At 35.3% G+C, this 17,900-nt stretch overlaps 1 protein-coding gene across 5 annotated transcripts in view; it reads right to left on the bottom strand.

The window, feature by feature from the left end:
* Window positions 1-780: 780 nt before the first annotated feature.
* The window catches only part of DMXL1 (Dmx like 1), a 75,426-nt gene continuing 58,306 nt past the window's right edge, over window positions 781-17,900 (bottom strand). For 4 of the 5 annotated variants that reach the window (XM_026865280.1, XM_026865282.1, XM_026865283.1 and 1 more), the window contains 12 exons: window positions 17,076-17,138; window positions 14,973-15,059; window positions 14,181-14,302; window positions 13,925-14,066; window positions 9,535-9,585; window positions 9,201-9,261; window positions 8,514-8,641; window positions 8,250-8,342; window positions 7,700-7,791; window positions 6,743-6,795; window positions 4,790-5,007; window positions 781-4,388 (listed from right to left, as the gene is read on the bottom strand). In XM_026865280.1, coding sequence (XP_026721081.1) covers window positions 4,164-4,388; window positions 4,790-5,007; window positions 6,743-6,795; window positions 7,700-7,791; window positions 8,250-8,342; window positions 8,514-8,641; window positions 9,201-9,261; window positions 9,535-9,585; window positions 13,925-14,066; window positions 14,181-14,302; window positions 14,973-15,059; window positions 17,076-17,138 — 1,335 coding nt within the window. In that variant the 3' untranslated portion in view covers window positions 781-4,163. The remainder of the gene's footprint in view (window positions 4,389-4,789; window positions 5,008-6,742; window positions 6,796-7,699; window positions 7,792-8,249; window positions 8,343-8,513; window positions 8,642-9,200; window positions 9,262-9,534; window positions 9,586-13,924; window positions 14,067-14,180; window positions 14,303-14,972; window positions 15,060-17,075; window positions 17,139-17,900) is intronic. The other variant, XM_026865281.1, reaches the window with a different exon arrangement.

Raw genomic sequence — 17,900 nt, forward strand, 5'->3', positions numbered from 1 at the left:
ATATCTGGAGGCAGAAAAGGCTTTACATGTATAATTGATCTTCGACAAAAACAGCAGCAACAGTTACTCCAGAGTCATGATTCTCCAGTCAAAGCAATTGCTGTTGATCCTACAGAAGAGTATTTTGTCACAGGATCTGCTGAAGGCAACATAAAGGTATTAATGAGGGGGGAAGCAACACGCCTGCAAAAGAAAGAACAGGCTCGGTGCTAAGTTTCAGAGAACATCTTTTCTTCGCTTCTTTCCCCGACTTGCTACCAAAGGAGTTACAGTTATTGCAAGGGCAAACCCCAAATAAACTTGTTCGTTCGTTCTACTGAGATGGACGTTGAGGTTGTTTTTAATTCTGGCAGCAGCTTGCTGCCGAAGGTGTAACTAAAATTGGGGCACTCATATTTGTATTTCTTCCAGAGGTGAAAACGGTAAGAGGTGGAGTTCCCTATGACCCTCACAGGCTTTCAAGTTTAAATGAAACAGGCAAGGGATTTAAAAAGTTGTGGAAGAAAAGTACGATCACTAAACGAGCCTTAGTCCCCCGAGAAATGACTCGGAACTAACTACAATATACATTGGATTTCAAAGGCAAAAAAAAAAACAAAAACAAAACCACACAACAAACAAACCAACATACACAACAAAACACAACCGCCCCCCCAAACCTGAAAAAGCTAATACAATAAAAGCTAAAGCATTAATAAAAAAAGACAGGAAAGGAGAAAGATCAAAACCGTGCAGACTTTAGAGCTGGAAATGGGGAGGAATAAGAAACACCATGAAACCTGGTAAATCAGTATCTTTATTTTATAGAAAGTAGTTTGATCAGTGTGCTGAACCTGCCATTAAAGATGGTTTTGCTATTTTTAGTAAAAATAAACATTTGAAAAAATTAGAGTCTCCAAGTTTATTTCCTTTTAAACACTTGCTTCTTTTCATACCTATTACAACTAACACTAGGTGCTCTTAAGAGGAAGGAAGTGGTAGCTAATGTAGGATATCTCAACAGTTTATTTCCTCTAATGGGTAGCAAGGTTCTTAAAACGCAGTAGAACATGTATAAGCTCACCTTGTGCCACTGCAGCTTGGTACAAAATCTGCATCTATTTCATTCTCCATCTTTCTCCATAAACATTCGGCAACATCAGCTGGTTAAAAGTCACACAGCAAGCCAGTGTAAGTAACCAGATGGCCAGAGTTTTAACTCTCACAAGTTACTAAAGTAATAGTAAAGAACTTGGATCATATATTTGTTTGAGGTAACTGAATCAATTAGCAACACAAGAATGACACACTCTGATTGCACTATGTATTGCTACATAGACAAACACAAGTCACAGCTGCTAGTCTATGATATTTAAAAGGGACATTATCAACTACAAGCTAAGTTATTTTGTCTGAACATGGAATTATTGTCGATTAAGCACTGGTATATGCAAATTTTAAGTTCAATTTGTGCACATGGCTACTCAAGCACTGGGTAGCCACTGTTTCCCTTCTGTTTGAGTAATGTGCATAGCAACAAGGAGAACGCATTAATTTCTGGAGGACAAGTCAGTGGAAGTTAAGGACAATAGCTGGAAGAGTTCTGAGTTCAGTTCTTCCCCAGTGACTATATTTAAGTTGATAGTGTCCCTTTAAAAATTTCAGATACAACAGAACTTAACTCATTTGGATTCTATCATTTCAAGAAAGCTACTGATAATTTGACTTACAATTGTTCATCATCAATGAACACTATACAAGCAAACAACTGATTTGTAAGTGAAGTAGCAGCAACATGGAATTCTAGAAGGTTGAGATTCTGCAGGATTTATTGGGAAGATTATGAAGGTGAGGCAAATACACTGTGATTTTACAAAATTTAGTTTTAAGAATAGCTTATGGTAACTATAAACATTATTGAAAATGCCTGCTCAGTCAGCACTTTTCTGATATAAGCATAAATCTGCCAGGATTATTCATAGTGCAGCTCTACTCAGAAAAATGACAACATAGTATGTCTTGGCAAATTACATATAAAAATCTGCTCATTTCGCAGATAAGACTGGTTTTTGTGATTGCCAGTACAATAAATCAAGTTTGAAATATTAAAGCTAATGAGATATAAATATTTAAGGTAAAAACATCAAGGACATAATATAATGTTGCCATGATTTTAGCACTTTTTCCTTTTCTGAATATAACTTTGTTAGTTCAGTGGGTGCATATAACTAATGCATAGCTGTACACAGCTACAAAGTCAGGGTTTCAATTGATTCTCAAGGAGTGTGCTACTGTTAACTCCATTGTTTTCTTTCTTTCATTAGAATAAGGAATATTAGAAACTCAGCCACTGAGCAGATATGGACATACACATCGGGCAAGTCTGTTTTGTAAGGTGGTGTCACTTAGTCACTTTTCTGGTCCATCACTGTACTTAAACAGTTCTGATACCAATTTTGATTTCAATCTGTAAGTGTTGTGGAAAAACTTTTACAATTGAATCACTGAACAGCTGTACCAGTTTGAAATGCTATCACATGCTTCTTCATGGCAAAATATTCACATTCTTTTTATTGCACAATTTGAGAATTCAGGTTATGTGCATAAAAACCTTCATAGTATTTGCACTGCAACTTGCAAAACATACATTGAGAATGACCTTAATACATTTTATAAAATCTTTTAAAACAATTTTATATTCCTAAGATAAAAGCATCCTGAGAATGTTACAAAGTTCATTTTACAAGCCCTTCGTTTCTGCTATGCTTTATTTATCCCCATAGTTCCTAATTTGACAAGTTTATTTTACAGTTAATATCTTGGTGCTATATTTCACAAAATATCTTTTAGCAAAAAGTACACCATTGGCATTCAAGTAATCCAGCCTCACATCTAATTTAAAAATCAAACCTTTGTCAAGCTCTCAAGTCAGGAAAAGTAAACCAAAATACTTATATAAACAGTATTTAGCTGACTAAAAAAATGTAAAGGCTTTGTGCATGAATAATTTGGTCAAACATTTAAGTTATGCAGTTTAATATTTTGGCAAAAAATCCATCTATCCTTTTCAAAATTTTTTCTTTACCCCAGATGTAAACATACAGTACAAAGACTGACAGTATTAAACTACTTTGCTGTCAAACATTTTTCCTTTTTCAAAGTACTTAGGAAAAGCAGACTAACAAGAATGTAAGTGCTAATAATGAACTGAATATCTTTGGGCTAAACAAAAGTCTTACTGGAAAACATGTAAAAATAAATTATTTTTTTTTTCTTCCTCTACAGACATGTAAATAAATAGTCTTTGAAGAAATTCTAGTGCCATATCCTAAAGCAGTATCTTCCTGTATCTTTTTGATCAAGACTAAAGCTTCACACATAATCTTGACTATTTCACTAGGAAGATATCCAGATATCCATTCATATTTACATATTTTTGTAAAGGGAGTGTTCAGGGATAAAAATATATTTATTTTTCAAAGGTAAGCCTGCCATCCTGACGGCAGCAATTCAAGCTATAGAACAGAAGACAAGTTACAGAACAGCCTTCAGTTTCTTATACCCTAGATCAGAGTAAGGAGATCAGGCAAGTTAGAGAGGTAAACAGCCTGGACTCCAGGAATGGAGTCAGACAGTGGCTCGTTATGAATGTTTGCATGGCCAGGAGTATCGACTCATACAGGCCTTGTTTCTCTTCTACACATAGGTATAAGTTTTTATTGTCAGCTGTCTAAAGTTGAGAAGAGAGATATAGTTGCCACAGTGAAAGAGTAACATTATCTAAGGTTTCCATCTGGATAGACCTGCTTTTAGAAGGTGGACAGTGTTGGAATATAAGCAGAGACCATGCCTAGATGGTAAACTCCAGGTGGGAGTGTAACTACCTCAAAAGGAAGAGTAAGCCACTTCAGCAACATTTTAGCAATATTATATTATTTGGAGTCCTGTGTAGCTCTTATTTTAGGCAATTATAAAAATCTGAAGGACCTTGTTAAACTTTAAGGCATAAGTGCTTTGGGGACTAAAAGCTCCAGGTAATAAATATGGGGACAAAAAACCAAAACAAAAACACCAACCTTTGTGGCACAAGCTATCATTGTGTATCTGCTTTGTTGGCTAGTTCCAGTAAAAATATTTTCAGGGATGGCAGAAGGGGAATGTTACACACTTTTCTGAAGAAAATATTAGATCATTAATTTCAGATCATTTTTTAGCACATCATTTAAAGGGCTGAATCTATCAGGCAAGACTCTCATCTTTACTGTTCCATCAGCACCGCAGGACAATATGTGATTTGCTGGTCCTGTCTCAATTTGCATGACACCTGTCCCAATGTTTCTGAAGAGAGACTGTCGAGCATGTTCATTGATGAAAGTGTGAAGAAGATTGAATGTAGACAGACTCCATACCTGAAAAAGCATCAAAACATCAACCTCTTGTTAGGATGATTACTGTGATCTCAAAATTCATCAGTAACGTGTCTTGGAGAAACTGGACTACATTTTGCTTTCATTTTTCTGACACTAACAGTAAAAGAAAAATATGTAGCAATCTGTACTGACAGTTACAAAATATTAATATTAATTTTCTATAATAAGGAATATATACAGGAACTAAGATAAGCCTAACTAAAAGGACAACTGCAAAGTAAGAACAACATTTCATAATTAAACTCGTAGATGTGAAAATCAGGGCTGCGAAAAATGCAAAACATACTACATAACTGATTATTCCACACCTATGCAGGATCCTTTTTAAATTTACACATCACCACCATCTTCATCTCTGTTTGTTCCCCCCTCATTAATACCTTTATGTTGCCTTCAGCAGATCCTGTGACAAAATACTCTTCTGTAGGATCAACAGCAATTGCTTTGACTGGAGAATCATGACTCTGGAGTAACTGTTGCTGCTGTTTTTGTCGAAGATCAATTATACATGTAAAGCCTTTTCTGCCTCCAGATATTAACAGCTGATGTTTTGGAGCATATGCTAGCACAGTTGCTCCGCTATCATGACAGATAAAAGCTGAAAGCCAAAGCAAAGTAATTTAAATAAATACACAGTACTAATTTCAATTTCACAGTACTAACTTTAGTTTTCCATCAACCTCTAATGGTTCAAGACAGTAGTGACTTTGGTACTATAATCGAGCTGACCACAACCAGTTCATTTATTGTAGTACCATATATACGTAAGCCCAGGTTCAGAGACATCCTGCAGCTGCAGTATTCTCAAAATAATATGTATGAAAAAAATTACATCCTTTTATCTACCCCTGTGTAAACACAAACTATTAAGTCTTGACCAGAAACAGGTTCTTTTCAAACTCTAATTTTTTTTTTACTTTAAGGCATATGTTTCCCATAAGAATTGTTCTGCTAAATTACTTGCCCAAATATCTTGTAAGTTTCCACTGGTTATTCTACTTTGCTGCTTTTCACACATTTTATTGGATTTGTCTACTCCAAGGTGAGTGGAGGAAGTGAAGATTACAATTACCAGAACAAAGCTCAGTATGTCTGAGAGTAGACACTATGAATCCTAACACATGGCATATAGTACATTCTACCTGTAGTTCAAAGGGTTCTCTAAATTTACATTTAGAAATTCCACGTGTCTCACACATACACTTAAGCATTCACCATACTTTAATTACAAGGAGTTCACAATTCTCTGAGCCTAATTCTGTATTTCAGACATTGAAGTGCATTTCTTTTCCACTGCAACAAAATATGAGTAATGAGGTTAATGAAACCTCACTAAATATTTATTACATCTCAAAAGGCATACTTACATAATTCTTCTAAAGCATTTTTGTAATACTGTATATAGATACCTATACATGCACACACACACACACAGATGAAGCATTTAAAACATTCCACAGTATTTGGCATAACACATGTATTAAGTGCTACAGAACTGGACAACCTCTGAAAGCAAAAATGCTCTACTTTTCAAGTATACCAGTTCAGTTTACCTTTTAGTTCAACTCTGAAAGTTAATATATGAGCTCTTATTTGTACATCTGCTTGTTCAATATATTAATAAAAATTGATTAATATCTTCTAGAAAATTTGGTGCATTTATTAATATACATACCTTCAGATAACCATTTTATATTCATGGCTTCTCTGAGGACCCGACTTTCACAGAGGCAATGAACTTAACAGTTTATAAAAAGCATGTCCTCTCTCGTGTTCTCCATACAGATAATGTACCTGAAAGTGCCCAGTGCTACCTTTATAATACCATTATTTGGTGTAACACTTAGCTGATAATTTTGAGTGGTGCCTCACTGATTTATGAGTACAGACACAGCCACAGGAACCTTGAATTGAAGGGTGTGGATGCATATCCTGCAAATATGTATCTCATAAGCATGCTAAAAACTGCAGCTTTGTCAGTGTTATACCTGTTGTCTTCTCCACGTGCTAATCACCATGAACAGGAGTTGATCAGAATCCTTTCAAAAGGAAAAGAAATTACGAGTGTCTGGCTGTCATCGGTTGCACTTGTGGTGCAAAGATACAAGGTATGCAAAGGAAGGTGCTCATGTCCATGAAACTAATCCTTTATATATAGCACTAAATTTCTCAAAAATCTGTTCTTATATTCCTACTGGTGCACTCACACAGGACAGTGAAAGATGCTTTACTGCTAATATTAAAGTTACTTCCCACAATAACTTTTCCATGAAGACAGATGCACACATATTTTTTATTGTCATCAAATGTTTTGCTGGTTGTATTTTACTTACCATGCACCAAACTATTTGTAGGTGAAACCAAAGTATCCCAAAGACAAATATTTCTGTAGAAAAAGAAGTTTTAATTCAGTGACAAACGTTCTCAAATATTTCGAACACTTGAATTAAATTATCTGAACTTTAAAAAGATTGTTTCAGGCATAAAATCAGTATAAACAGATATTCAGTGATTACTTTGGAGCAGACCCTATATTACTTTCATAGTTATACTGCAAGAACATGCTCTCTACACAATCACTCTATGACTGGCTATTCCCAAAGGATTTATATTGATATTATCATCGTTTGTAGTTGAATTCAACTGAGTGTTAACAGTTTTTGCTATTTCTTGATCAAAATTTAAGAAAGTAAGTATGAAATGAAAAGCTGTCCAAAATGCCCTATGTCTATAAAAATAATCTAAGACAGGCCCATAAGAATAGAACAAAACTAAGTATTTCAGTTGGAAGGGACCTGTAACAATCATCTAGCCCAGCTGCTTGACCAGTTCAGGGCTGACCAAACATTTTAAAAGCACAGTCCAAATGCCTCTTAAACACTGACAAACGTGGGGCATTGACCACCTCTCTAGGAAGCCTGTTTTGGTGTTTGACCACTCAGTAAAGAAATGCTTCCTCACGTCCAGCTTAAACTTCCTCTGGCACAGCTCTGAATCACACCCATGCATCCTGTCAGTAGATAGCAGAGAGAAGAGACAGTAGCAGTTCCTCTCCTCACATGGAACATGAACAGAGGATTTGTGCTCCACTGTCGAACTTCCTTTAAAAAGCACATGGAATTTAGCTACAAACGTTGCTTCTCTTCCCCTCCCACAAAGAAACAAAGAAAAAGATTAGAAATAGCATGTTACTCAAACTGCTTGAGGAGAATCATCAAAAAAGGTGGCGGGTGAAGGAGAGAAAACATGGCACCGCTTCCATTTTTATGCATTATTACAGCAGTTCTTACCTGCTGTCAGAAGACAATCCTGCTGTGGCTATCAAAGATGATGAACTGATGAAAACAAAGTCATTGGCTGTTTTGTTATGACACTGCCACATCTGAAAAATTGCAGTTTAGAAATTAGTAATTAAAGAAGAAATGGATTTTGTGTAAGCATGAAATCTTAAAACTTCATCAAGAAGTTAAATTGTTTCAAAAATAATTTAAACCACACAGGAGGAAGAAGTCTGTGCCTTTTGATACTCTTAATTTTTCCTGGAAGTACACTTTTAATTGTCCTGTGCCATTGACAGTTAATTAATAATTGACAATTACTGACAAGCCTCAAAGAACACTACAAGTTATTTCAGATCTAACACTGCATTTTCTATTTTTCAACTTAAGTATGATTAGGATTTAAGAACTTGTCTGTCATATAGATCACAGGATAGCAACAATTTATTACTAAATCTTGATTAACACTGGTTATCAGCACAATTCCTAAGTATTCTAAAGGGGGAAGGAAATAAGAGAGCACAATACACAGTTATGAAAGCAAATTTAGTTTTCAGCTTACCAAATATGGTTTAGGTGAAGTTCCAGTAAGTGAACAACACTTCCAATTTGTTTGATATAAACTTATATATCCATCAGCATCAACAATTCCAAACTGAAAAAAAGATGTATTTATTGTAAATACTTAGGCATGTATTACTGAGAAATTATCCACAATTCAGAAAAACTACTTTATATTTGAAGAATGGGATGTTTCTGCTAATTTACAATTAGGGGGTGGGGGGAGTGGAAGAGGATAAATACACAGAAGCATTCTGTCAGTTACCTTATTTCCTTGGTAATTGAATCTCATTCGAGTTACCCTTGAGTTGCCACCAGACCGAAAACATGTGATTTGCTGTGCATGACCCCATTCAAACATTCTTACACTACCATCTTGAGCACCTGTCAAGTCTGCAACAGAAAACATTTACAGGATTTTCCACACGTGTTGCAGCAGTTGAGCAGGAAGGTTGCTTCCACAATTTTAAGAAATCTAACACCAGCTCACAATATCCTCAAAACTAGTGCCACAATATGTGCCATAGTACCTGGCATACTATAGTAGTAGTAGGCACCACTGAAAATTAAACCCGTGCTGTTCAGACTTTACTGAACTGTACTTACTCATTATTTAAGAACTGTATTTAGATGGTACTGTAATCTGAAGCTATTTGCTCGGGGATACTAATCTATCTTTTTCCTACTTTCATCCATGTCACAAATAAACCAGAAGTACAGTACTTTTTGCTATAAAACTGTCATGGTTTCTAAAGGCAATTCTATATCCCCCTGTATTGCTTTTTTGGAAATGAAAAATAGTTTCACTAAAATAGGGCTTCTAAGCAACTTCTAAAACATATAATAGATCGCTGTGATACTACAAAATAGCAGCATACTAAAAACCAGGGCCAATAAGTAAATATATAATCTTTAGATAACTTTTTTCTTTTTTTAACAAAACTGAACTTACAATATGGTAATGTTGGATGGGAAGCCATTCTTCTGACATTATTAATAGCCTTCTTGAGCATCTGTTTGACAGACAAAATAGAAAATAATTAAAGAATACTACTGAACAAAATTTTATTGAACTAGAATAATTAGTCACCACAGTGAGTTGTTTCCTATCAAAATTACTACTGAAAGCAAGTACTGGGTTTAGAAATACAGATAGATATCAGTTTCTTCCAATACTAGTGTAGATGTTAACACTTTTGCAGCTTTATACATCTAGGTAAATATTAACTTTTTGCTTCAAAGATCTATGGATCCAAATATAAACACTCCTTAGACTGCACTCTTACCTCTTTTCTTGCCAATTCGTTTCTGATTCCATTAAATTTATTGGAATATTCCTGAATATTGTAAGATAACCAAAAGGAAGGCAGAAGCATGTAAATAAAGAGGTAAACAAACTTTAACAGAAGTAAGAAATAGGAAGGAATATATTTACTTTCAATTCTAGTTAAGTTTTTGTCATTGACTGAAGTGATTATTTGTGGCCATCCAAAATAAGCCATATACCTAGCAACTGGTAAATAAAAAATTCTTTAAATTGTTTACAATTTTGCAAATACAGATCCAATGTATTTTCAGTTGCATTTTGTTCCTAAATTCCAAACTTGGAATTGAGCAAGGTACATGACCAAGATTGCTGATTTTTTTAGTTGATTAATTCCTAGCTGGGAAGAGTTCAATATGTGAAAAAGACTGGAAATACTAGACAATTAAGATAATTAAATGGGGGGGTTTAAGTCAGAAGTCTGATCCACAGCAGGAAAGAAACAGTAGAGAAATGCATCTGTATTCTCCTACCATGTCTCTTCCCTTCTTTCTGTTAATGTACAACAAAGTTACATTTTTATTCTTTTATTTCCTGTTAGTTCTCATCAAAAGCATCTGGCTACTTTAAGGACTATCTTTCATCAGAAAATTGTTGGACTGAGTTTGTACATGCAAATATTATTTACCTGAACATTTGAGAGAGAAGAGGACATGTTTGTATTTGTGCCAGGTGTTAACTTTAACACAAACAAAAGTTTGTTGCCAGAGCACTCATTTTCAACACAGCAGCCTACCACTTACCAAGTGTCAGTAGCAAGCTGGCACTGAACTAATTTCATAGAATCATTTAGGTTGGAAAAGACCTTTAAGATCAGCAAGTCCAACCATGACTTTCAACTGCTACAGTTTTGTACAGTATTTTGCCACTCTGTCACTGAAACATAGCGAATCAAGTATTTTAAGTGCACTATTCTCCCCTGGCCTCCAATCATATCAGTGTCAGCTGCAAGGAGGTATGAATTACAAATTTTTACTTGCTTCATATTACTAAATATGATCCAAAGAGTTGAAAAGCAATGTTCTCAAAGTTTTCAATTTAAGAAAAAAAATAAAAGGAAGAAAAACACTTAGAAAGGAAGTAATAATTTTCTTGCTAAACATTTCTGGGATTTGGATTAGTGGAGTAATTTCAATCCTCTTGATTACACTTTGGAAGCAGATTTAGATCTTTCAATTCTCAAAGATTTATTATTTGTTGAAAAGAAAGCCTTACACTTCTTGGCTACCCAAGCTTATTTCAAAGGATTTTCCATAAGATAAAAAATAAGATCTTCAAATACCTATTTTCCTTTTTTTTTCCCTTCAAATGACAAGGAAAAAAGCTCAATGGTTGGGTAAAACATTAATTAGTTAAACCATATATACATTATAAGGCTTAGGACAAGACAACAGAGGATGATATTCTTCAAACATTAGTGCATACACCAGTCAGTAAATAATTACAATACTTTGCTCTCTAAACTTGCAATTTATGTGTAAGTGAAAGAAAAATTATTCATGCTCATTCTATTTCCTCACCAAAATGAAGGGCTGTGTTGAGTTTTACAGCTACTAACTTTTACCCAGAAGTCAATGGAAATCATCTTACCTCACTCATCAGATAAGCATGCATCACGATCTCCTAACTCCTACTGCATTATGCTTTGGAAAAATGCAAGCTTACAGAAATCTGCCTTTGAAAGACTCTGCTAGTATAAATCTCTGGTGCAGCATTTCTTAGTTAGAAGGCAAGTATCATTATCAAATACAAATACTTCTATTATCAATGTAACTGACATTTGATACTCTTAGCCCTCAGTTTCCCCTTAACAATAACTGATAGCTAGAACACTGATTGCTTTGTTGGAGAGCTGGGTGCTTTAGGCCCAATATACAGTAAGACTGAAGAATACAAAAAGCTTAGAATTTGACTCAACAGTTATTAAACCAGAGAATATTGGTGTCAGTCACCCTGGCTTGAAAGACAAGCTGCTGAAGATTATTTGGGTTTCAAAGGTGACAGTACATAATATTTACCTCAGTGCTTAGAAACACCTCCTGTAAGAACTGTGTAAACACACTTTTTTGAAGGTTCTGGTGGTGAGCCTCCTTACTTACCTTGTATGAACTGTGTTAACAGCAAACAGTGAAGAAGAGTAACAGAAAAACCCCGGAGCTAATAAAACGTTAACTGCCAGAGTATTGTAAGTCCAACAGTTTCCCTTGCTTACGGAAGTGAAGCAAAGGCAACAAGACTGAAAAGCCAGTAATGGTAACAAACAGTGGATTATAGCTACTAAATGGGCTGCAAATATGAAAAGCAAAGATGAGAAGAAGGATCAAAAGCAATATCTGAAGGAACAAAGTAACAAATCATAGCAAGAGAAAGATTTTGGTGAAGCTGGTTTTCCTCATATTTGACTCCTTCCACAGTAACACTATTTCCTCCCAAGAATCCCTGTATCTTCCATTATTTACTTTGCCCTTTGTCTCCCCCTCCCTAGTGCACAGATGTCATTGTGTGAGGTGGCTGGTTCTCCACTCTGCCACAGTCAAACAGTATGCCAAACAAAATTAGGTCAAAAGTTTAACAGAAAATGCATTCAACACAAGCACAGCCATGTACCTGTAGGTAAAAAAGTTTTACTACATATAAAATAGAAAGTCATGTAGGAACAGTTTATATTAATAGATTAATTACTTTGTTGAGAAACCACAAACACACACAAATTCTATACATACAAGCGTGCATATGTGTGTGTGTGTATATATATAAAGATAGAAGTGAGAGGACAAAGTGGCAAATACATTCAAAGAATACTTGCAGAAGAGACCAGATTGTGATATCAGAGATACAAAACTGGCAACTAGGATCAGTATTTCCTAAACACAAGGGAGAGGTCTAAGTATTGTCACAATACCCAGTTCCATGTGTGCATAACACTATAGTTCTTATAATACTCTTTCCTTATTTACTACCTCTAATCATCAAGTATTTTCAAAGATCAACTACAATATAAACAACGTGGTTCTTTCATTCTGCCACCACTTACGGACTTGCTCCAAGCTGTTAAATGCCACAAAGTTCAGCCAAGTCACATCCATCACACATCTATGTGCAAACAGGGTGACAGATATGGGTGTCTTGTATGACCATTTGAGCCCAGATAAGTGGCTCCAAACAAGCATCTCTCAGCTAACTTAACAACAGATTTGTATTATCAGAGAGCATCTATGCTGCATAGTAACTAAGGTAAGTATGTCAGTGGCCAGACTAGGATTATCATTTGATCTGAATTAAATCTGAGCTAATAGACTTTTGCTCAGGCCCAAACTTCACTCTAGACACAGAATCTATTTCTAAAAGTAACAGCTACCATTGTGTGTGTCACCTCTGTGATAAAAAGGATAAATTTGCTCATGTGAACACAGTCACACTTTACTGGATGTCCCTCACACTAGTGTATTTCAGAAATGCTCAACAGTGAAACAGATCCTCTCCTGTAAAATATGACCTTCAGAAGTGACATATTTAATAACACTACTAAGCAGAATTATGGCAAAACCGCGCAGCACTTCAAAGATGACAGAGCTGACCACAGCTTTGGAGACAGACAGTCATACGTCAGCATGGTATGTGATTCAAACTACACATGAAGTTTGTTGTTGGTCCTATTTCTCCAGTACTGTCTTCCTTATTTTTCTTAGAAATCAAGAATCCCTGTTTTTCCCAAGTTAAATTGCTTGGTTTCCAGAGTTTAATTCATTTTGTTTGAAGCCTCTTTGAGTTCACACTCTATCCTTTCTGTAATACATACTAATCTTCTCATACCAATACACAGTGCTATACAATGGTACTTTGTACTAGAGCAGAAGTTGGTATTTACTTTTAAATAAAACCTAAAATAGTCTGGAACTCAGAATGAAATTTAAGATTACACTTAAAATAAAAGCCACACTGATATTTCACACAGATATTTCTACCCAACCTTTATGAATTTATATCCAGAAATCTCCTGAATATACGCTTTTTAGATACAGCATTTGGCTTCAAGTTATTAAAGAACACTTTAAGCTGCAACTTCTTACCTGACCCCTGATTCTTTATTTTTAAGTGATGTATCTTAAGTAAAGCAAGCATATATGGCTTGACTAAAAACTTTTCTTGCTGCTTAGTTGGTGTATCTTAAATTCTGTGTGGTATTTGAACCTATTAATCAGATGATTATAGAAAATTCCAGTTTGCCTTGCTTACACAGAAAAGCAGTATTTACTTACACTCTAATTGTAAAATATAACCAGCAACACGGAACAGACAAAAGGAGAGCAGTAGACAGAGTATGTAAGGCTAATCTTTGACAAGCAACTTACCACAGATGCACCCCTGCCAGTTTGTGTACTACCAAGCCAAGGCATATTGATAGGTGTGCCAGGATTACTATGAGTGTAAGGAGTGGTTCCCTGAACATTTACCAGATCATCACGAGCATGTACAACTAAGAAATCATCAGCCCTACAAATGAAACAACACTGTGTTAGATTCCAAACAACAACATTAAATGCCATGCTTTGTTACAATGATTTCATACACAATCCAGCTGTGATATTGAAAACATAGAAAGTATACCCTTTATTTTCTATTTCCGTATCATCGTCAACCCAGGTATAGATTTGTGTAGCTAAAATTGCAGAAACATCTAATTCTTGAATGTCATGACTCGATGCTATTGCAATGCAGTTTCGATTTGCCTGGAAAAAAGTAATGCACACAAAGAAAAATACAAAAAGAATACTCAAAAAGATGCTTTTAAAAAATTTTCTCTGGTTATGGTACAGATGTTCACAAAAGCACAGACCCATTCAACTAAAAAAACCCGTAACACTTATGTCTACAAATTATATACTTTAACTGTCTAAACTTGACATTTCCCTTTTGAAAGTTTATTTGCATCTGGGACAGCATCACACACTGTATTTTATACATCTCTCAAGCATCTCCAGATCCTCCTTGCTGCCCTCACAGGATAAACAAGCGGTAACTACTACAGTGCCTGCAATCTAGTTCCCCTCCTCCACTTTTTTAGGCTTAAAGAGTTAAACAGGAGAAAAAATTACTTTCTGGTTGTCTTCGATAAAGAGGGAAAAAACACTCCTGCAAACAAGCTTAAAGAAAAAGCAGAAGCCACCTCTCCCTTCCCTCAATCTATTGAATAGCAAAAAAAAAAAGACAATTTGGAGTAGAACTTTTTAATTATTGAAAGATAATTACAAAGTGCTTTAGAGAAGGGAGCACTAAGAGTTCAGGCTGTAGCAGGATAGCTGGCAAAAAGGTATTCTCACCCATTCACAATGGGACTAGTACCTGTTTATGAGGTGGAAATACAACACAATTAGATTATCCTATCTCCTTTATACTCACCTTATTGACTGCAAAAGCAGTAATGATGTCAGACTCTTTATGGATTATTCTTGCCTTCCTTTCTCCATGTCCCCAATCTGTTTCTATCTGTATTTAGAAAGTAAAGCATATTTAAATGCAGACTTCTAACCAACACTGCTTTTTACCGAAAGTACAAAGATCAAACACTGGATCATATGAAATTTCATGGGTTTTTTTTTCTTGATTTTAATTCTAAGAGAATACGACCAATATAACCTGTAATAACTACAATAAACCTGTTTCATGTATAATAATGTAGCTGCCCACTGCCATGTTGAGATTACTACAGCAACACAGAAAGTGTAATTTGTCCCAGAAATCATAGTACTGTGTTAATTCTCACGTTTTTCAGGGATGCTGAAAACCAGTGAGGCTACATGCACACTTGAGGGTGTTGGTAATAAAAAAAAAAATTGAGTCTTGATGTTTTGTTCTTTAGAAAATTTGCTAAGTCTTTCCATGCTCTTAGCAAACAGTTTTGATCACTGAAACTGATTATATAATCCAAAAGAAGATGCAGACAAGATCCTGAGCAGGAAAATAAACTTGAGTTTTGACAGTTATCTATTCACCATTCTCCACAATTTAATAAATCTGGAATCTTGCACATTCCAGTACCACAAACTTTTTACTACCACATTTCTTTTTTTATTTAATGTGATTTACTATTGTATTTGAATCTTGTCTACCTTTTTGTATTTTAGACATGCATCCAGATATATGCCAGCACACACAAAATTCTAAAACTATAGCAGCAGTGTAGTACTCCTGTTCAAAATTAAAGAGTTTAGCCTTGCTCTGTTGTAGTTACAAAATAATTTTACAGCAAAAAAGATGGCATTGCCAAACAAATGGTGACATAAAAATTCAAATCTGAATTACAAATGTAATGTTTTGCATTTTCTTCAAAACACAAAGAATTATTCCAGAACTATTGTTTCCCAGTCTCTCCTATTACTCAATTCTCTGGTCTTCAAAAGATTTAAACAAGGATATTTTAGTTGAAAAACCATACGATGGTGCTGTCAAAGAACTGCAAACAGTATTTTTCACTCTGAAAAAAAGTCTGTAGCTGTCATACACCACAAAGTAGAATACCTTTTTTAAGATTAAAACAGAATTGATACTCCAGTGACCTCATGTATGTAAAACTGCACAAAACTGCAGTGACAAACAGATACAAAACATGATCTGTGTTGTGTAGTGAACTCGCACAAAATTATTTTTTCCCCTGTAAGTTCCAATTACCTACTTGTTAATATTGCTGTACAGCATAATTAATAACAAGCCCAGGGAGGTGGTGGAGTCCCCATCCCTGGAGGTGTTTAGAGTAGGGTCGATTTAGAGCTTAAGGATATGCTGTAGGTGGGAACTGTCAGTGCTAGGTGAATGGTTGGACTAGATGAACTCCAAGGTCCTTTCCAACCTAGATGATTCAATGATTCTGTGAAAGTAGCTGAAGGACATCATAGGGTGTTCTCATTTCCATCTTCTCACTAGTTTTGTAAAAGAAACCCTGAAGAATGCAGTATTTGTTTGCATTTCTAGGCACAGTATTACACCTTCTTAGTCTCTCATACCAATCTTTCACAGAAGTTGCTAACAAGTTGTTATATGGGTTCATTTGTCACCATCATAACACTAAGGCTCAGGGAAAATTTTTGGTAGCAAAGTATAGTGCTAACAAACTGCTCCAACTTCAGTAAACTACCTTCACTTATGCGCAACTATTCTAGCTATCTCACACTGGAGAAAAGTCCTGTATGTACTGTGTACCTATAGAACTACTGAATTTTTGTCACTTGGGCAAATCTCAAACTCTGCTCTTCGCTTGGCATAACTATTGAATTTGGTAACACCTATTGTTCTTACCTGATTGTTTAATCCAGCTAAGGTAAATTTAGTTTCAGGTAGACTGTATAACAAGCCTAGTTTAACTCAAACTCTTGCAAAGCTGAGTTTTTATGTTTATTTGATATGTCACCAAAGATTTTTTTTTTAAGGGAGATAAGCACTGTTTCAAAAAGGAAATACTTCATAACGATATATGGTCTAATTAATTTGAGCATTACTATTGTGTACCTTACTGATGATGGGCTCCTCCACCACAGAATTTTTCATGGTTTCATTGTGCTCCTCTAATGACTTCACCAAGGAAAGTACAACCACAGAACAAAGAATAAAGATAAGACATAACAATCAAGCTATCAAGGAAATCCTTAATTCCTCGTTCTTTACCCCAAGACAGAAAAACTGAAACACAACAGCATGTTTGCGCACACACGCACACGTATTTTATGTAGTAAATTATCAAACTCTATATTCAGTACAGAAGACACTGATTTACCTCTTTGGTACTGTAACAGCATCTTGTGCATCCTAAGAGTCAATTTCTTGGAAAATAAGTGATCTCTACTGACATTTTTATCAGTAACAACAGGACACAAAATGAAGCGAACACATCTATGATGTTTAAAGCTGTCGATGGCCCTACTTGGAAACATCTAAAATATTCCAAAATATCTTTCCATACAGCATAACAACATGGCTGCATTAACATGACATGATCAGAAATGGTGCATCTCCAAAGGACAAGACCAAAGGAACATTATTCCTCTTAACCACAGTCTGTAGTGAACACAATTAGCCACAAATACTCAACCAAGCTAATATTCTAGTTGTGACACGACAAAGTTTAACTGATACAGAATTCTGCTGCCATGGCTTTATTAGTCATGAATACTCTTTTTCTCCCTGTTTAATTTGTTCGGATGTGCTTCTTTCTCTTTCTGCTACTCCATGATTTTTCTATAATACAAGTGATCTTTTGAATTATTGGGAGTAGGAGTGAGTAAGGAAGAAAAGGAGCAACTAAATAGGGAGGAAGAGACCTCAAAACTCCTTACA

This window comes from Athene cunicularia, assembly GCF_003259725.1.
Source record: "Athene cunicularia isolate RWA chromosome Z unlocalized genomic scaffold, athCun1 chrZ_part1, whole genome shotgun sequence".
In the NCBI taxonomy this organism is placed as follows: Eukaryota; Metazoa; Chordata; class Aves; order Strigiformes; family Strigidae; genus Athene; species Athene cunicularia.